General features: G+C 43.6%; 1 protein-coding gene across 2 annotated transcripts in view; it reads left to right on the top strand.

The window, feature by feature from the left end:
- GLT8D2 (glycosyltransferase 8 domain containing 2) overlaps window positions 1-21,425 on the top strand; it is a 44,617-nt gene extending 23,192 nt beyond the window's left edge. Inside the window, exons 4-10 of one of the 2 annotated variants that reach the window (XM_042947562.1) lie at window positions 5,372-5,543; window positions 11,156-11,273; window positions 12,503-12,587; window positions 13,480-13,592; window positions 15,675-15,841; window positions 17,108-17,220; window positions 20,820-21,425. In XM_042947562.1, the coding sequence (XP_042803496.1) occupies window positions 5,372-5,543; window positions 11,156-11,273; window positions 12,503-12,587; window positions 13,480-13,592; window positions 15,675-15,841; window positions 17,108-17,220; window positions 20,820-20,992 (941 nt within the window). In that variant the 3' untranslated portion in view covers window positions 20,993-21,425. Of the gene's footprint in view, window positions 1-5,119; window positions 5,544-11,155; window positions 11,274-12,502; window positions 12,588-13,479; window positions 13,593-15,674; window positions 15,842-17,107; window positions 17,221-20,819 lie in introns of those variants that run through there. The other variant, XM_042947561.1, reaches the window with a different exon arrangement.
- The last annotated feature ends 37 nt before the right edge of the window (window positions 21,426-21,462 follow it).

Genomic DNA, 21,462 nt, shown 5'->3' with positions numbered 1-21,462 from the left:
ACTAAAAATCATGGAACTGTATACCTAAAACAGGAAATGTTAAGAAATTCCCAATATTTGCAAATTTTAAGAAATCTGTATTAGTCAGCCTGGGCTGCCGTAAGAAAATACCACAGACTATGGGGTGCCTGGGTGGCTCACTTGGTTAAGCTTCCAACTTCTGCTCAGGTCATGATCTCATGGTTCATGGGTTCAAGCCCTGAATCAGGCTCTGTGCTGACAGCTCAGAGCCTGGAGCCTGCTTTGGATTCTGTGTCTCCCTTTCTTCCTGCCCCTCCCCTGCTCACACTGTCTCTCTCTGTCTCTCAACAATGAATAAACGTTAGAAAAAACTTTTTTAAGATATAAACAAAGAAAATACCCCAGACTAGATGGCTTACAGAAAAGAAGTTTGATTTCTCACAGATCTGGAGGCTGGAGGTCCAGGATCCAGGCTCTGGCAGCGTTGGTTTCTTCCAAGTCTTCTTTTCCAGGCTCACGGTCAGCTGCCTTCTCCTCCCGTCCTCGGATGGCTTTTTCTGTGTGTTCCCATCTCTGGCGTCTCTGCCTCTTCCTATAAGGACACCAGTCATACTGGATTAAGGCCCCACCCTGATGGCCTCAGTTTCACTTAATTGCTCCTTATAGGCTCTGTCCTCAAATGCAGTCACATCCCAAGGTACTGGAGTTTAGGGCTTCCACATACAGATTTACACAATTCAGTCCTAACTAGCTAAATTATGCCTCAATAGAGAAAGGAAGCCCTACGAAGTCAAAAGTTGTCTGAACTTCAAGTTCTTGAGTCCTCACGCTTCGCTCCCTGCCCATAAACCAACACATTTCTTCTCTCCACAGAGAGAAACAAGTAGCTTTCATAGCAGCTGTTAAAACAAGTGTAAGGAAATGCACATCCTGGCCTGTTAATCAACCATATACTGATAAACAAAGTATTTGGAACACATCAATGGGTTCACTATCACATCTTTAACCCATTCACTGTTGAAAAGAATCAGTGTTATGAAATAACATTCAAAAGAGTATAATGTTGAGATGGAAAGACGTCCGTGATACGTTAAGTGGAAAAAGCAAGTTGTAGAAAACCATGAAAAGTATGATTTCATTTTGATTTTAAAATAACACGTGTAGGTGGTATATTTCCTTTTGGGACAACACAAAGAAGGATTTGAGAGGCGCACACCACACGGGTGACAGAGATCTACCTTTGGAATGGGGGTAGAGAGGTCTGCAGAAAATCACCAGGACTTACTGGAATTTGGGGCTGGAATTTTTTCAAGAAATGCATATCAATATTTTTAATAGACTTTTTTTAGAGCAGTTTTAGGTTCATAGCAAAATTGAGTGGAAGGTACACAGCTTCCCCCCACTATTAACATCCCCCACCAGATGGTACATGAGTTACAACTGTTGAACCTACATTATCACCCAATGTCCACAGTTTACATTAGGGTTCACTCTTGATGTTGTCCTTGGGTTGTGAGAAATGTATAAGGACATTAACCTACCATTATGGAATACAGAGCAGTTTCACTGTCCCGAAAAATCCTTGGTGCTTTGCCTATTCCATATTAATTTTTATATTTTCAAAAATAGTAATTCAAAGAATTGGTGTTATAAGGTAATGTCCAGAAACCCTGTGAAATCATTTGCTGAAGAAAGGCATGGTGCCATTTTGTGTGTTCTTTTTTTTTAAATTTTTTTTCTTACATTTATTTATTTTTGAGAGACAGAGCACAAGTGGGGGAGGGGGAGAAAGAGAGGGAGACACAGAATCCAAAGCAGGCTCCAGGCTCTGAGCTGTCAGCACAGAGCCCGACGCGGGGCCCAAACTCACAAACCCTGGGATCGTGACCTGAGCCGAAGTCGGAGGCTTAACCGACTGACTTTGCACCCCCCCCCCACCTTTTTTTTCTTTTACATTTATTTTTAAAATTGTAATTTTTTTAGTTAATTTTTTTTTGTTTATCTATTCATTTTTGAAAGACAGAACATGAATTTGGGAGGGGCAGAGAGAGAGGGAGACACCAAATCTGAAGCAGGCTCCAGGCTCCGAGCCGTCAGCACAGAGACGGATGCGGGGCTCAAATTCACGAGATGTGAGATCATGACCTGTGCCGAAGTCAGACGCTTAATGGACTGAGCCACCCAGGAGCCCCTTGTGTATTCTGATAATGACATTCAGTCTAATCTCCTGATAATTTTTGTGTGATTAGCTGGTGATTCACTTCTGGCCCATTTGAGGTGAGGCAAGTTTATATGCTTGGCTAAAACCAATCCTAATTTGAAATGGGATTCAGAGATTTGGCACGGGGAGAGCAGACATTTCACTTTTTCTAGAAATGGGCATGGTCTGGTAAGAGCTGCTTGTGGGAACGGACTAATGCAACATAATACATTTTCATTCCATACCGCCATCAACATGATGTTTTCTAGAGATCGTATGGGCACCAAGAAGTTTCACCAAGTGGCTTCACAAAGCCAGACCTTTGGGTGAGTTGGCATAGGTACCAATTGGCACAGTGGGTGATTCCCAGAGAAGCTGCAAGGATGCCACATTGGTGTAGACTTTACAGTGGATAAATCTTTCCCAATCTTTCTCCAGTGTGTCTTCATCCATACTCTGTCCAGGGAAGACTTCTTGGCAAAGAGCGGTGTTTCTGGCTTAGGTTCGCTTCCCAGCTCCTCTGACCGGCAGAGTCTCCTAAGAAGCGTGGCAGCGTGACGTGTCTGCAGACTTGCTGTTTGATCTCTTGGGTGGCCCTCTTTCATGGGGACACCTTCCTCCTCCCTCATTCTGCCTATTTCCTGAGAGCCTGGTTCTGCCCCCAGCTTTTCAGCCCTTCTCTCTGTCTTTGCCCCTAGGAGTTGTCCGGGAATCATTCCTCCAGGGCCCTGTTCTGTACGATCGACACATCAGTTCAGTTCAGTCCAGCAAACTTTTATTAAGTGCCTCCTAGGTGCCAGACTCAGCAGGGAAAATATAATGAGTTCACAGTCTAGTGAAGGAGACAGACACATGAATAGATTCTTTCTGTGCAGTGTGGCAAATGTTCAAATAGAGGTATTTAAAAAATTCACCCATCCATTCATCCCTCCCTCCAAAATGTATTGAGAATCTACTATGTTCCAGGCACTGTGCTAGCAGCAAATGAATAGACAGAGATGAACGAGATACTGTCTCGGCCCTCATAGGAGAGAAAGATAAAGTATGCAACCACATAAATTGCAAGGCAGCTGGTCAGTCCACCCACAAACACGGACAAAGTGAGCGCCGTGTAAGGAGCTATTAAAGTCTTCCCAGAGGTTCTGATGTCTACACTGCATTTGGAATGAATGGGTAAAAGTTAGCCATGCAGGAAAGGATGGAAAGAGCATTCTGGGCATCTGGAACACTATGTGCAAAGGCACTGAGCAAAGGGACCACCCGGTGCAGTGTTCAGTATTTTGGTATCGCTGGAGTAGAAGGAGTCGAGGCTAAGGAAGTGAGTAGGGGCTGGATCATGAGGCACCTGTGTGCCAGGCAAGGGAAGGTGGCTCTACCGTACAGGAGCCACTGGAGAATGGTGAGCAGTGAAGAAATAGAGTCAAATTTGCATTTGGGGCAGTTCACTTCACTGCCTGCAGGCAACATACCGCATGATTAGGGAACCTCCCCAAAATGACAGTTGAGTCCAAAAGGAATAATCCCTTAAGAAATATTTTCCTTTTTGTTTATAAAAGTAACCATGGTTGGGGCACCTGGGTGGCTCAGTCAGTTAAGGGTCCGACTTCAGCTCAGGTCATGATCTCATAGTTTGTGGGTTCGAACCCTGCAGCCGGCTCTGTGCTGACAGCCCAGAGCCTGGAGCCTGCTTCAGATCTGTGTCTCCCTGTCTCTCTCTGCCCCTCCCCTGCTTGTGCTCTCTCTCTCTCAAAAATAAACAAACATTAAAAAAAAAAGTATCCATGGTTGCTTTAGAGAATTTTGAAAATATAAGAAATGCAAATAAGGAAATTGAAATCACTCATAATTCCATAAACAGATGTAGATCCATTTGAAAATATGTATGTATGTGTATATCCCATTGGGATCATACACCAGAGGAGATTCCTGTGGTGATTTTGTGTATCAAATACTAGAGAGAAATTTTGTATTCTTTTCCCCCTTAATGTTGTATTATGAGCATTCTCTTGTGCCAGTAAGTATACTGTGAAAACAGAATTATTCTCATGGTGGACATTTCAGATGTGGTGGCCAGCCTGGGGAAGAGAGGTAGGAGAAGGGAGAGGCCCTTCAATGTTTCTTAAGCTACATAAAGCACAGTACCTGGTGGTTAGTTCATATATTTGTTGGATTAAATATCAGCTAGAACTGCCCCGCATCTGAGTGGTACTTATCTGTCAAGAGAGCTTTAAGTAAAAACCAGAAGGGCATCTGAGAGTGGCCACTCTTCACACTGATTATTATTATCTTTCATACCGGAAAATTGTATTGCAATGCCAAAATAAGATGTTACGACACTGGTATTTTACATCACAGCCACAGCTCAAAAGAACAATCAATTATTCATCTTGTGCATTAGCCATTCTCTTTCATTTACCACCTTTCTCTTGCTGTGGACTTTTGAGAGACTTGACTAGAGGGCGGAGAGGAGAAGGAAGATCACAAGCAGTTAGCTTTTACAGCAGCATTGCAGGAAAACATTCCAATTTAGGAAGGAGTTGAGAACTGTCGGATCAAATGAGACTTTCCAGTTCTTCACATATTTTTCAACTGTGTGTATGTGTGTCCGACTGGCTTCTGTAAAAGAGCTCCAAAATCATAGTGACTGAAGCAAAATAGAAGTTCATTTTCTCTCTCAAGTGAATGAATGTGTGTCATTCCACACAATGATGTGCCCTTTCCACGGTTATCCAGATCAAGGTTCCTTCTGTGTTAGGGTTTTGGTGTCCTCCACAGGTAGCTTCCAACTAGTGGTCCAAGATGGCTGCCCTAACTTCTGTCATCATATCTACATTCCAGCCAATGGGAATGGGGACAGGGGAAGGGGAGGGTAGCACGTTGCTTTCAAAGGCAAACCCGGTAATCACACACATACTTGCACTAACCTTCCGTTGGTCATAACTTGATCATGCACACTTGCTAGGGAGTCTCAGAAATCTGTTCTTAGTGGTTGGCTAGATGCCAGCTAAAATGAAAACGCCAATGTTGTATTTCTTCCCCCTGCCCCACCCCATGTTCTATTTCTGAAAGAAGAAGAGACTGGATGTTGGAGAATGGTTGGCAGTCTCTTCCACACTATGCCGTCTTCCCCCAGGAGTGTGGAAGACAATTTGAACTGGTTCTACTATGAATTTCCTTCATGTTCTAAGACAGTGGTTGTGATGTTTCCAGACGATGACTCTGAGGCTCCTGAGGAAATGGAGGATGAGATTCCTGTGGTGATTTGTGCTGCTGCAGGGAGAATGGGTGCCGCCATGGCTGCCATCAATAGCATCTACAGCAACACCGATGCCAACATTCTGTTCTATGTCGTTGGACTCCGGAACACTCTGTCTCGAATCCGGTAATTTGTGTACTATAGACTTTGGAGTTTTCAACTTTCTCTTCATCTTCCTTATCTTTCCTTAAATGCATTTCCTTCTGTTTTGGGCTTGATGAATGTCATTTGAACTAATGAAGGGATGACCTGAGGTTTACTGGGTGACCTGATGAATGTGTGGTATAGCTAAGGAAGTTTCCAGCAAAGTCTCATTAATCTGGTTGGGCATTGCATCATTCTGCTGAAGTGAATTGGCTAATGATCTAAAGAACTACAAGCCTTAGGCAGGCTGTGTGTAAATCTCTCTCTATTTTTTAAATATTTATTTGTTTCCAGAGAGAGCACGTGCACGAGAGCAGGAGCAGAGAGGCAGAGAGAGAGGAGAAGAGAAAATCCCAAGCAGGCTCCACATTGTCAGCACAGAGCCCAACATGGGACTCGATCTCACAAACCGTGAGATCATGATCTGAGCTGAAGTCAAGAGTCCAATGCTTAACCAACTGAGCCACCCAGGCGCCCCGGAAGTCTTTCTAAAACGGTTTATCTTGGGGTGCCTGGGTGGCTCAGTCAGTTGAGTGTCCAACTCTTGATTTGAGCTCAGGTCGTGATCCCAAGGTTGTGTTGGGCTCTGCATTGAGTGTGGAGCCTGCTTTGATTCTCTCTCTCTCCTTCTGCCCTTCTCCTCTGCCTCACTCTCTCTCTAAAATTTAAAAAAAAAAAAAAAAAAAAAGGATGGGGGGCACCTGGGTGTCTCAGTCGGTTAAGTGTCCAACTCCTGATTTTGGTTCAGGTCATGATCTCATGGTTGTGAGATGGAGCCCTCTGTTGGGCTCAGCACTGGGCATGGAGCCTGCTTGAGATTCTCTCTCTCCCTCTCCCTCTGCCCCTCCCCCACACACATGCGTGTGCACACGCTCTCTCTCTGAAAAAAACAAAACAAAACAAAAAATTAACAGTTTCTGCTTTCTTAACCTGGGAGGATATTAATATAGTATCATTTTAATATGACCCAGAATGATCACTAATTACAACTTTTGAACTGCAAAGTGATCTCTTTCCTATCACACAACACACTACAAAGTAAGTTGGAAAGGAGTTAGAAGAAATAAACAGAAAATCAAATTTTAAATTACTATAAAAAAGCAGGATAATTATATAATTTTGCTATGGAAAGTGACTCTGTGAGCCCACAAATCACAAGGAAAAAAATGGATGGATTTGGCTGCATAACATTTAAAAATTTTTTAATGATGAAAAACACTGTAAGTGAAATTAATCACACAATAAATTACACAAAACATTTTCAACATGTATTACAGACAAAGGATTACTATCCAAAGAATATAAAGAATTCTTACAAAAAACTTTTAAACATATAAGCATCGGGTAGTAAAATGCGCATACAATACAGACAAGTCATGGAAGAAAAAATACAAATGGTCAACAAACATGAAAAAGTATTCTGTGTTACTAATAGGGAAATGCAGATTAAAACAACAGTGACATAATTTTTCACTCATCAAGATGGTAAAAATTAACAGGACAACAATATCCAGTGCAGGAAAATAGACACACTTATTCCTTGTTTAAATAATGTATACTTCGGGGCGCCTAGGTGGCTCAGTCAGTTGAGCTTCCGACTTCGGCTCAGGTCATGATCTCGCAGCCTGTGAGTTCCAGCCCCGAGTCGGGCTCTGTGCTGACAGCTCAGAGCCCGGAGCCTGCTTCGGATTCTGTGTCTCCCTCTCTCTCTGCCCCTCCCCCACTCGTGCTCTCTCCCTGTCAAAAATAAATAAACATTAAGAAAATTTTTTAAATAATGTATGCTTCGTAAATTGGCAAAAAGAAGGCAATGTGTGTATACTGACAAAGAAGATCCTCGGGACATGTTGTTGTGTGAAGATGAAAGTTTCACTACGTCTCATATAGTGTGAACCATTTTATGAATGTCTTAAGCCATCCGGGCTGCTGTAATAGAATGCCACAGACCGGGTGGCTTGTGAAAACAGAAAAGTATTTCTCACGGTTCTGGTGGCTGTGAAGCCCAAGCTCTAGGCATCGGCTGATTCCATGCCTGGGAAGGGCCTGCTTCCTGGTTCATGGAGGGCTGCATCTTTGCTGTGTGCCCTGTGGTGGGAGGGCTAGAGGCGTTCACTGGGGTCTCTTTTATGAGGGCACTCATCCCATTCCTGAAGGCTCCACGCTCATGACCTAATCACCTTCTGAAGGCCACACCTCCAAATGCCATCACACTGGGGATTAGGTTTCAACACATGAATTTGGGGGGAGGGGGCCATAAACATTCACCTTGTAGCTTTAAACAATAAAAATGGGGCGCCCGGGTGGCTCAGTCGGTTGAGCGTCTGACTTCAGCTCAGGTCACGATCTCACGGTCCGTGAGTTCGAGCCCCGCATCGGGCTCTGGGCTGATGGCTCAGAGCCTGGAGCCTGCTTCCGATTCTGTGTCTCCCTCTCTCTCTGCCCCTCCCCCGTTCATGCTCTGTCTCTCTCTGTCTCAAAAATAAATAAACGTAAAAAAAAAAAAAAAAAAAAAAAACAATAAAAAAACTGGGGGTGCCTGGGTGGCTCAGTCGATTGAGCACCCGACTTTGGCTCAGGTCATGATCTCACAGTTTGTGGGTTCAAGCCCTGCATCAGGCTGGCTGCTGTCAGCACAGAGCCCACTTCAGGTCTTCTGTTCCCCTCTATCTGTCCCTCTCCTGCTCATGCTCTCTTTCTGTCTCAAAAAGTAATAAATAAATAAATAAATAAATAAATAAATAAATAAATAAATAATTTTTTTTAAAGAATCAAAAAACCAAGGGCACCGGGCTAGCTCAGTCAGTAGAGCACGTGACTCTTGATCTCGGGGTTGTGATTTTGAGCCCCATGTTGGGTGTAGAGATTACTTAAAAACAAAATCTTAAAAAAAAAACCAAACCATAAATGTGTACATGTACATATGTGTTTCTGCAAAGAAAAAGACCCGAAAGATCTCCATCTGCCAGCAGTGACTGTCTCTGGGGAGGATGGATGGCTTAGGGAGAGCAGTGATGACGGGAAGTTCAAGGTATTTCTAGTGTTATTTCCATTATTCAGGAGAATGTATTTATTTTTTAAGTTTATTTATTTTTAGTAACCTCTTCACCCAACATGGGGCTTGAACTCATGACCCCAAGATCAAGAGTCACATGCTCTTCCGACCGTGCCAGGCAGGCCCCTGAAGATGTTATTTATGCATGACTTTTACAATGCGATTTTTAGGTCATGGCACCATTAGGAGATACTGAGATGTGGCTGACACTCACTCCTAATCTAAATGGTCTTTGGCTCCTGTGGGTTTTGAGGGCTTATGTACACGTTCTAGATTTTCTGTCTCATTTCTCACTCTTCTTCTCATTTATTTTGCAGATTGTTCACTTAGCCTGCTGTTAACAGCCCTGTAATTATCTATGGGTATGAAAAGCAGATAACCAAGCCCCAAAGGGTGGCTTGTGTCATATGGTCTGAGCAAGGGTTTGTGCTTGAACAGAAGGGCATCGGCCCTAGGGCTTGATGACATCTGAGCAGGGACTGTTTCCCAGCTCTTGGTTGTCGAGTCCACTAGACCGTTTTAAATTATTCAAAACAAAACAAAACAAAACAAAACTTTCTTTTCAGTGAAGTAGAATACAAAAACAGAAAATTGCATAAATTCTGCGTGCAGTTTAGTGAGTCATCACAAAGTAAACATACCCATGTAACAACCACCACCCAATGTGGTATGGTCAGGTTTTTTGGGGTTTTTTTTAATGTTTATTTCTTTTCTTTGAGAGAAAGAGAGAGATTGTGAGCGGGGGAGGGGCAGAGAGAGAGGGAGACACAGATTCCCAAGCAGGCTCCCTACTGTCAGGCCACATCATGACCTGAGCCGAAATCAAGAATCAGACACTTGAGGTGCCTGGGTGGCTCAGTCAGTTAAGCGTCTGACCTCACCTGAGTTTATGATCTCACGGCTTGTGTGTTCGAGCCCTGCGCTGGACTCTGTGCGGACAGCTCAGAGCCTGGAGCCTGCTTCGGGTTCTGTGTCTCCCTCTCTCTCTGCACCCCGCCCCCGCCCCATGCCTCGTGCTCTCTCAAAAATAAATAAGCATTAAAAAAAAAAGAGTTGGGGCACCTGGGTGGCTCAGTCGGTTGAGGGTCCGACTTCAGCTCAGGTCACAATCTCACGGTCTGTGAGTTCGAGCCCTGCGTTGGGCTCTGTGCTGACAGCTCAGAGGCCGGAGCCTGCTTCAGATTCTGTGTCTCCCTCTGTCTCTGCCCCTCCCCTGCTCACATTCTGTCTCTCTTTCTCTCAAAAATAAATGAACATTAAAAAAAAAAGAGTTGGACGGTTAACCGACCAAGCCACACAGCCGCCCCAGTATAGTCAGTCTTTTTAACTTTGCCATCCTGATAGGTGTCCAGGGCTATCTCATCATGGTTTAACTTGAGATTCCTTCATTTTAAATGAGATTGAGCACTTTTTAAAAAAAATTTTAAATGTTCTTTTTTAAACGTTTATTTTTGACAGAGAGAGAGCACAAGCAGGGGAGGGGCAGAGAGAGAGACACACACAGAATCTGAAGCAGATTCTAGGCTCTCAGCTGTCAGCACAGAGCCTGACAGGAGGCTTGAACCCACAAACTGCGTGATCATTACCTGAGCCTAGTCAGATGCTTCACTGACTTAGCCACCCAGGGTCCCCCTACCGCCCAGCACTTTTTTTCACACATTTCTTGGCTACTTAGATTTGCGCGTTCAAGTCTCTTGCCAGTTTTTCAGTAGGGTTGTCTATCTTTTTCTTACTGACATGACTTCTCCCCATCTCCGGATTGGAAATATAATTGACATATAACATTGTGTGAATGGCTGCTTTTTATGGTTCAAATTTTGCAGATCTAAATTTTGTTCCGAGGATTGATTTGTCAACTTTTGAGCAACAACAGATGTTACCATGTGTGGCTTTAGTCATTAACAATTGTTTTGAGATGATTTCTGCCAAGAATTGTATCATGAATTGGATAAAAGATAGTCGCAGACCGTGTGCGACTGAGCAGACCTGAGGGGAGAGGGTCGGGGGGAGGGAGGAGGGGAAGGCGGGAAGCGAGGAAAGGTGGGGAACATGGAGAGACAGAGACAGAGGCCAGGATCACTTCAGATCATCCTTGGAGTGGAAATAGCAGAGGAAGAAGGCGGGTAGGAGATTCAGCTTCATCAGTTGACAAAATCTGGTAACCCCGTGGCAAACAGGGACCAGGATCCGCAGATGCTTTGTAAGAAAGAAGGGACACATTTTGTTCTCCCGGTTTCCTGTGGAGATTATGTGGATCTGGGGAGCTATTTGGTTATTACTGTTTCGCTTCATTTCCTTTGCAGAGTTACGTGAATTAAAGAAAAAAGAGAGGAAAGATCGGAAGCCAGACCAGATGGGGGAAAAAAAATCAGAAGGTTTTATAGACTAAACTCTACTAAGGTTATACACATTTTATTTGTAACTTTCGAAAGAGGCCACAGATCAACTCTGAGGCAATAGGGAAATTGAGGCAAAAGGTTGGAGGTGTATATGCTAGAGGTGTTTTTTGTTTGTTTTTGTTTGTTTGTTGTCATCTCTTTAGAAAATGGATTGAACATTCTAAACTAAGAGAAATAAACTTTAAAATCGTGGAATTCAACCCGATAGTCCTCAAGGGGAAGGTCAGACCGGACTCATCAAGGCCAGAATTGCTCCAGCCTGTGAGTAGGAATCGCGCACGTGCTGGGGACAGTCTTCGGTGAGACCCTTGCTCAGTGGGGCGCACTGGCCACTGGGATGCAGACAGAATATTTTTGAAGCAGTGTCAGGTCTCCACCAAGGTCTGCTTATTTATAATTTATAAGTCACCTGCTCCGGAAGGATTTAAGGTGGTTCACATAAATAAAATGAAGCTATTCAAGCAGAAATGAAGCATAAGAAAACGTAGGATGCATTTCTGTGTGTGAATAGGCCTGTAGAGGTTGGGGGTAGGGGCCAAATAGTGAGGCCAGGAAAAGTATTCCCAGCCGACAGCGTGTTATGTGTGCTGTAATTGGACGTTGAATTTAGCCCAAGTATCCCGGCAGCTAAGGAAAACCAGCAGCGTGATAGATGATATACCTCATAGTATCAACTAAGGTAATATTTTCAGGAGACACTGCTTTTTTTCCCTAGAATTGGGAATCTTAAGGTATTTTTCTGCAAAGAGTTCTTACTAAAGGGACTCTCTTGCATGAAGAGTAGTATTGATGGCAGCTTCACGGAAAATGCAGCTGCTTTCTGCATATGCTTGTTACATCCGTCCTTGAAAATGTACTGAATTCTATGCCCTCTAATGACGTTATCTTTCCCCAGTTCCTTATATTTATTATCAGAGTGTGAGCTGAGCTAGAACTTTGGGTTCGATAGTGTTATGGCTAATGAAACCATATGACTCTCACCCTCAGCTCGTGCTTGTCTGACTTTTTTCTGGTCCAGGGAGCTAAGAGGTTGAGCTCGTGGTTGGGATGATGCCCCTGTGCCCCTGTGTCCTGTGTGTGTATGTGTGTGTGTGTGTGTGTGTGTGTGTGTGTGTAAGGCTGATTTAGTTGACGGTAATCAAATTACTAGTATAGAGGAGGGCAGGCACTTTGTGTCCTAAAAGATTGACCAGGAAGCCTCCGTGACTCCCAGGACAGTGGCTCACGGAGACCCAAGTCATGTCACAGTCTCGGCAGGTGAGGGTTTGGGTCTAGAAGGGCACTGATGGGCCAGCATCAGCTGCAGCCCGGGGCCCGGATAACTTGGAACCAGGAAGCTGCAGCGAGGCATCTTTACGGACTGTTTTATTTTGCTCCACACCTGGAGCGAAACTGAGGCCATGGTCAAAGCCACCCCCATAAGAGCACTAGAAGACATTGAGCCATATGCCTCTTCCCCACCATCACTTTTTTTTCTGTTGTTTTAACAGCTGAACTTTGTCCGCTTTTATCTCCCTCTGCTTATCCATCAACATGAGAAAGTCATCTATTTGGACGATGACGTAATCGTACAAGGTATACACGCCGACTGCCAAGAACACTCGGAAAAGGAGCAGCCGATGAGTAGAATAACCATCTATCTCCTTCAGTTTCCAAGTAGCTAGATGCCCAGCGACTGTGACTGCGTATTCAAGATGGGAGAACAGTATTGTTATAAATTTGGGGATGTTTTGAAAACGGGGGTTGATAACTCACTTCCCTGGACAGTCCAGTTGACTGAGAGCCACTCTCTGACTGTTGAAGTCGGTAATAAATAGCTCAGTAGCCTTTCCTTTCTCTGCATCCCTAAAATGTAGAGGAATAAAGTCTCCCTGGTGACATTCTTTTTTATTTATTTATTTATTTGTTTATTTATTTATTTATTAGATGAAATTTACTGTCAAATTGGTTTCCATACAACACCCAGTGCTCATCCCAAAAGGTGCCCTCCTCAATACCCATAACCCACCCTACCCTCCCTCCCACCCCCCATCAACCCTCAGTTTGTTCTCAGTTTTTAACAGTCTCTTATGCTTTGGCTCTCTCCCACTCTAACCTCTTTTTTTTTTTTTTCCTTCCCCTCCCCCATCCCTGGTGACATTCTTAAAAGTGAGCTACGTTTTGGTGTCTAAGTGTTGCTCTCTCTTTCTCTCTCTCTCTCTCACATGCAAATAAGCTAAGCACTGGTGTGGTCTCTACATGGCAACGGAAGTAAAGACATTTAGCCAGTGCCGATCTGAGCTTATCATCAAGTGGCCTTCTGAATTGAGACAAAATATGTTATTAAGTAAATCGCCAGGCCACTCGAAATTGAGATCACATACTTTTCCTCCATAGCAAAATCAGGGACTGTTGGGCAATCTAAGGCTCTATCTAGCTCAAAACCAAATGCTATAATATTTAAGCCACTGGTGTTTTCTGAATTCAGGTGACATCCAGGAACTCTATGACACCACTTTGGCCCTGGGCCACGCGGCAGCTTTTTCGGATGACTGCGATCTGCCCTCCGCTCAGGACATGAACAGATTTGTGGGGCTGCAGGTGGGCTCGCTGGCGTGGAGGTCCTGGCTTCGCTCTGCTGTTCCCTTCCCTTCCCTTCATCGAACCTTGGAGTGCAGCACAGGGCCCGGGCTGTCCATTCGGCCCCAGCTCCGTGTGTACCGACTCTGGGGCAAGTTAGCCCTGCAAGTCCTTCTCTGCTTGTCTGACACATGGCAACAACGGTACCTGTTTCATTTGGTTTTTGTGAGCTGTGATGAAATCACCCGATGCCAGAGCTCCAGCCTGCAGTAATGCTCCAGAAGTGACAGGTGTTACCTAAGTGGCTGCAACCACCCCTGTCCGAGATGGGGTTTCCTGTAAGACAGTCCCTGGACTTTTGGTTTTGTTGTCAGAGTTTTGATCATTGCTTTTTTTGTGTTTTCCTTTCAACAGAGGAAAATACTGATTTTGCTCAAGGGTAAAGAGCAACTTACCCTGCTGGAAATGAGGGAAGTCGAACCTGTCTGTAATACTGAAACTAAAAGGATGGCTTTAAAATACAAGGTGTTATTAAGAATCAAATGCTGTTCTTTAAACAAAGTTCCAGGACATCATTTTAGACGCGTGACAGTAGAGGTGTGACATACTTTGAGGCCTAGGACCTTAGTCAACAGGTTGGCTCCACCCCTTAGTAGGTTTGTAGCCCTGGGCAAGTGCGTGGCCGTGTGGTTCTCCCTCAATTGTCAGAGGTAATAACAGTACTTCCCTCGTAGAGTTATGGTGAGAATTAAATTAGTTAATACGTGTAAAGTGACTGTGCGATTAACGAGGTAATGTGTGCAAAGTTCCTAGAACAGAGGCTGGCACATGGAAACTGCTCGAGCGTGTCCATGATTTCCGTGTTGCGCTTGGGCATCGCACTGAGCTTGAGGTGGATTGTGACAGCCTGTGTGGCCTCATATCACAGCCACTCCACAACCACCCATGTGCTTACCATGGTGCCGGCACTGTTTTAGGTACCAGCAGTACAGTAAACAAAACTGAAATGCCTGCCTTTGTGAAGTTTACGTGTTAGTGGGAAAAGACAGTAAACAAAATATTTAACAGAGGATCAGGATGCAGGTTGGGTTGTATTTTAAATTGGGTGATCAGGGAAGGCTCCCCTGACATGGTGTCGCTGAGCCTGCACGTAAAAGAAGTGAGGGGATTAGCTCAGCAGATATTTAGGGGGAAAGCATTCCAAGAAGAGGTAACAACAAGTGCAAAGGTCCTGAAGCAGGAGTGTGTCTTTCTTTTATTGCAGGAGCAAGGAGGTCAGGGTGGCAGAGGGAACCGTGAGAATAGGCTAGAAAGGTCATGGCGCTGGGGGCAGATGGCCTAGGGCACGGCAACACATCTTAGGAATTCTGGCTTTTACTGAGACGGAAAGCCACTGGAGAGGCTTTGAGCAGATGAATAACATAGAGACAGAGTGAAGTTGAAAAGGGTGGAAGCAGGAACAGTGTAGGAGGGGCTCGCGGACGTCCTGTGAGTGGGGATTACAGCCCAGACCGGGAAGGCTGCAGCATAGGCAGTGGTTGGCTTATGGATATATTTTGGAAGAGGAGACAAATAGGACTTGGTGACAGATTTGGATGCAAAGTGAGTGTGAAGGGGCCACGGAGGACGTAATGACCCTGGGTTTTTTGCCCAAGTAACTGGAAGAATAGTGTTGCCGGTAACTGAGGTAGGCGGGTTGTGGGGAGGCGAGTTCCGGCCAGGATCAGGATCAGTTTTTGGATGTAAGTAGAGCTGCCTTGTTAAGCATCCAGAAGGAGACGCAGTATCTGCCAACAGATGTAGCAGGCTTTGGGAATCCAGAGGAGAGGTCAAGGCTGGCTGCACAGATAGTATTTTGGGCCACGAGACCGGATGAGGCTGTCTGGGGAGCTCGTAGTAGAGACAGGAACAGGTGCAGGCAAGGAGACTAGGGGGCACTCAGCCTTTCGAGGTTGGGGAAACACGAAAAACAGCAAAGGACATTAGGAAATGGCTTGCGACACAGGAGGAAATCCAGAAATGCTGCCCAGTGGTTTCAAGAAAATGATCGTTTTCCAGAAACAAAAGATGTGTTGGTCAAAGGCATATCCTGTTCCTTTACAGAATACGTACATGGGCTATCTGGACTATAGGAAGAAGACCATAAAAGACCTTGGCATAAGCCCCAGCACGTGCTCTTTCAATCCCGGCGTGATTGTCGCCAACATGACGGAATGGAAGCATCAACGTATCACCAAACAACTGGAGAAATGGATGCAAAAAAATGTGGAGTAGGTGTAAACCCTTCTACCATTTTCCTTGCTTGGGGACAAAATTGCATAATTAATTTTCTATGCATATCTCAGGGGTTAGAAATATTTCATAGACATCTTAGGTCAGATTTGCTTACAGAGGCATGGGTGAGAAAGAATGGGGACAGCAGATGAAAATCTGTCCCCAAACGGTATGTCAGTGGAACCGAGATCCTGCACAATCTCATTATACATTTTTTTTTAATTTTTTTTTTTTAACGTTTATTTATTTTTGAGACAGAGAGAGAGCATGAATGGGGGAGGGTCAGAGAGAGGGAGACACAGAATCTGAAACAGGCTCCGGGCTCTGAGCTGTCAGCACAGGGCCCCGATGCGGGGCTCGAACTCATGGACCGCGAGATCGTGACCTGAGCCGAAGTCAGCGCTCAACCGACTGAGCCACCCAGGCGCCCCTACAAACATTTTTTCTAATGAATTAGTAATGTGACTTTAAGTCTTCTCCCAGAATCCTAGTGAACCTTTTCCACTGAAAACCATTTCTCAGTTGAGTTTCTTCCTACATAATTTGTTTTGAAGAATTATTTTTATAAACTCTGGGGTGCCTGGGTGGCTCACTCGGTTGGGCATCCAACTCTTGATTTCAGCAAAGGTCATGATCTTACAGTTTTGTAAGTTCGAGCCCCACGTCAGGCTCCGTGCTGAGAGTGGACCTGCTTGAGATTCCCCCTCTCTCTGCCCCTCCCCCACTCGCACTCTCTGTGTCTCAAAATAAATAAACTTAAAAAGAATTATTTTATAAACTCAACTTTGGTTTTGGAAGTTGAGTTTTTAAAAATGTATCATTTTTCATCATCCAAGTTTTAAAATATGGGGGGAAAAACCCCTCTAACACAACCGCAATTATCATCTCACTGTATTTCCTGTTCGTCTTTTCTATCTGGATACTTTCAATACCACCGTAACTTTGAATTTGTGAGTAAAGTTATTCTAAATAACGTAGGATCAGAATTTGATCTTCAGTATTTGCCATTAAAAAAGGATAAAAACGAAAATGGTAAAATGCTACGCTGTCAATCTAGGTGGATGGTATGGGATTCACGGTACCCTTCTTACAATTCTGTGTTGTCTGACAATTTTCAAAATAAAAAGCTGGGGGCAAGTGAAAAACCATAGTCTTATTATACAGCGAGAGATGGTCTCACATCTTTCAAAATTAGTAGATTCTACTTTATAGGAGTCTGTGGGGCTCCAGGCCAAATGGTGCGTTTCTGTTCCATTTCTTAGGGAGAATCTCTACAGCAGCTCCCTGGGAGGAGGGGTGGCCACCTCCCCGATGCTGATCGTGTTTCATGGGAAATACTCCACCATCAACCCCCTGTGGCACATACGGCACCTGGGTAAGTATTTTAGGAAGACAACACAAATGTGCATGTCCTAGACCTGTGAGCACAAGGCGAGGAGAGTGTGCTACATATAACACCAGCTTCCTGAAATGCAGTCCTCCGGGTGACGTTGGAGGTGATCTTGGACACATTATTTAACCTCCGCTGCTCAGTCTACAAATGCAGCTGACAAAACTGGCCTTCCTGAGAGGTGTGTTTCTAGGAATGTGTTTCTAGAAAAGAATTAGACTCACGCTTAGCATATGGTAGGTGCTCGATAAACATTAGCTACTCTTACAACAAGCCTTTACTGTCAAAACTTTTCCACTTCGCCTTTATTGCCCTCTTGCTGTAGCCTGCAGTGGGCAAAACCGAACAAATTAACGCCGTGTTTTGTGAGGAGTTTAGATAGGTGGAGGCTTATCTTTTAAAATTTATTTATTTATTTATTTTTTAACGTTTATTTATTTTTGAGACAGAGAGAGACAGAGCATGAACGGGGGAGGGTCAGAGAGAGAGGGAGACACAGAATCCGAAACAGGCTCCAGGCTCTGAGCCGTCAGCACAGAGCCCGACGCCGGGCTCGAACTCACGGACCGTGAGATCATGACCCGAGCCGAAGTCGGACGCTTAACCGACTGAGCCACCCAGGTGCCCCGGAGGCTTATCTTTTAAAAAGAAGTTGCTTCCTGATTGTGTACCATGTCTTGCATTCACTCTTCACCACAAGCATGCAGACTCTTGGGTATGGACTGGAATCCCAGTTCTGCTATTACCCATGTTGGGCAAATTGTTCAACCCTTCTATGCCTTAGTTTCTCCATTTGTAAACTGAAGCTAATAGAACCTTATAAAGTTTCTGTAAGGAATAAATTACCTAATACGTGTAAATTTGCTTAGAACACAGCTTGGCCTAGAAGACAGTCACATACATTCAAACACACGGCCACAATCCCTTAGCCAAAAGCACTGGGCCAGACCTGTTTAGAAATTGGAAAGGTTTTGAATTTCAAAAATGTAATGCATATATTTATGTTATGCAATACCCTGAGTGGGATCTACGTTTTGCTATCAAAAAAGTTAAAAATCCTTTTGTTTTCAGACATTTGAAGATTATTTTAGAATTGGAGACAATAGATTATGGATGTGTATTTACTAAGTACCTTCTACATTGTCAAGAAATGGGCTAGGTTCTGGTGATAAAGGTGAATATTATTTCTAATTCTCAGAACAATCTGCAAGGTGGTATATATGTCCCTTACTCTCCCTTTTAAAAGAAAGGACACATAAAGCCATTGAAGCTGGGCTCCGGTCTCCTTTTAAGGATTCTGTGTAGATTTGCTTCTGCCTTACTACCAGAATCCTCCTCGATTTTCTGTATGCACACAGGAGCAACACAGGCAAGTTAAGGATTCTAGTGTCCCATCTGATTTGATTTATAATGTTAGGTTCCCTATTAGGTCAAATATCAACATTTCCATGTAATCAATGTGCAGAAAAGCTCATCAAAGTTGTAGGTCTACAAAAAATGTGTAGGAACAGCTATGCGGAGCTTAAATGGATAAGGTTAGAGCATTCTATGATCTTGGAACAGAGACTCAATCACATTTCATGAAATATCTAGCTGGTAAGTAGGGAGGGACAGAATCTTCCCAAGAGAAAGAAGTCATTTCTCTTTGTAGAACAGAGACTACATCTGTGCGGAAGGTTTTGGAATCCGGGAAGTCTGCAAACTAAATCTACACAGAAATCATTTGAAAAATGATTTGGCTTTAGAGTGTTTTGGAAGCAGGAAGTAATGTAACACTAATGGGTATTAAGTCTGGGTCTAAGCTGGTAGGCTTAAGACATAAAAAATTTATGAAACGTATTTAGCTAAAGCAAACTGCAAGCCCATATAGAATCCTCCAATCATGGAGCAGAGAGATGTCTCACTCAGTGGAGACTCTAAGTTGCTTCCTCCCGGGGTGCCTGGGCGGCTCAGTCAGTTAAGCATCCAGCTTATCACCTCAGGTCATGATCTCATGGTTCACGGGATTGAGCCCTTGTGTGGGGCTCCGTGCCGAAAGCAGAGTCTGCTTGAGATTCCCCCTCTCCCTCTCTCTCTGCCCCTCCCCTGCTTGTGTTCTCTCTCACAACAAATAAACATTAAAAAAAATAGAGGCGCCTGGGTGGCTCGGTTGGTTAAGCGTCCGACTTTGGCTCAGGTCATGATCTCCCAGTTTGTGAGTTCGAGCCCCGTGTTGGACTCTGCGCTGACAGCTCGGAGCCTGGATCCTGCTTCAGATTCAGTGTCTCCTTCTCTCTGTCCCGCCCCCACTTGTGTTTTTTTCTCTCTCAAAAATAAACATTAAAAAAAAAAAAAATTAAGGTGCTTCTTCCCAAATGAACATTTCCTTTGTATAGATTCTCTGGAAGTTGATAATTATTCCAATTACATAACCATAGCCTGAAACACCCAGCTTCTCTTCTGTAACTGCCTTCACAGCTACGTTTATGAATAACGGAAGACAGATTTTTATTTTTCTTTTTCTTGTATCATATGTTAAGCTAGAATAACACAACTCCAGCTATTCGCCACCTTCTCTTTCCTTAATGGATTTTTAAAAACATGTCAAATTCCTTTCATAGGAAGAAAATTTAACATCATAGAGGATATTAAAAAAATCACGTTCTCAAGATCTTAAAGTACTTCTGGAAGAGAGGTTCTAAAAATACTCTGGCAATTTTGGGATAAACACACCCTAGGTGACTCCTTATGAGTGGAATAATATTCAAATGGAGATAGTTTTGTGTTAAAAAGTGAATATTATTCTTTGTCACGCTTCATAAGGTAAAAACACGACTGTTACAGGAAGATGTCGTCGTACACACTAAGGAGGGAAAATGCAGAGAAACAAGAACTCCTATAAACTCTATGTGGGAGGGAAACTGATCCAAGTTCTTTTGGGAACAATCTGGCAACCTCTTATCAAAATGTAAAGGCATATGCGCCCTTCAGTCTAGCAAGTCCATCTACAAGACTTTACCCCACAAATGTATCTGTAGACACACACAAACCCGCACAGGAGCCTGTTCACTGTGCCACTGCTTATGTTAGTGAGGGGACAGAAACAACCTAAATGTCCTTAATAAGGAACTCACTAAATAAATGATTATATATGCATTCCATGTAGCCATTAAAAATAATTCAGTAACTTTGGGACGACCGGGTGGCTCAGTCGGTTAAACATCTCTCGATTTTGGCTCAGGTCATGCTCTCACAGTCCGTGGGTTCGAGTTCCGCATTAGGTTCTGTGCTGACAGCACGGAGCCTGCTTTGGATTCTGTCTCCCTCCCTCTCTCTCTCTCAAAAATGAACATTTAAAAACAATTCAGTAACTCCACATGTGCTAAATTACACACACACACACACTGGCATACAGGTAGAATATTTGTAGGAGGATTTCATGAGAAACTCTAACAGTGGTTATTTTGGAGATTTAGGGGAGGTGGTAAATTCTTCCATGTATACTCTTTGATTTGCTTAATTTTTTAAATAATGAACTTGTACTCATTCAATATAGAAAGTTTACTTTCTAACAAGCCTATTATCTTCTTCTGAATACAATGAAGGCTGGAATCCAGATACCAGATATTCGGAGCATTTTCTGCAGGAAGCAAAATTACTCCACTGGAATGGAAGACATAAACCCTGGGACTTCCCTAGTGTTCACAACGACTTATGGGAAAGCTGGTTTGTTCCTGACCCCGCAGGGATATTTAAACTCAATCACCACAGCAGCTGATGTAACGACATTTTATATATTCCCTGTATAAAAATGTGGAATTGTCCATTTATAGCCCTACTATATCATTGTTCTTTATGAACATTACGTTTGGTACAAATGATCCACAATGTAAAACACAAAGACTACTGTGGGCAAATAGTACCCTGGATTATGTAGGTACTGATTCCTTAAGTGTAAGTGGTAATTATGGAAATCAAGATGATGTGAGTGAGATATATTGTTGGAAGGAAATAAACCCACCTAGGTTTCAGCAATCAATGTGCTTAACTCTCAATGACAACCTGTACCCACAAGTTTTTAAAATGTCTCAATGTGTTTTTCACACATAGGTATTTTTTCACAGGTTGCCTGTCTTGTCTTTTGTAAAACAACAAACTACATTTAAAACATGAATGTATGTAAAAATAAAAGATATGCAGATTTTTAAATGATTTGCAGTACATATATTATTCAATACCTTAAACATA

Source organism: Panthera leo, chromosome B4 (assembly GCF_018350215.1).
Source record: "Panthera leo isolate Ple1 chromosome B4, P.leo_Ple1_pat1.1, whole genome shotgun sequence".
Lineage (NCBI taxonomy): Eukaryota > Metazoa > Chordata > Mammalia > Carnivora > Felidae > Panthera > Panthera leo.
The sequence above is the reverse complement of the archived record's forward strand: the minus strand, read 5'-3'. Positions and strand labels throughout refer to the sequence as shown.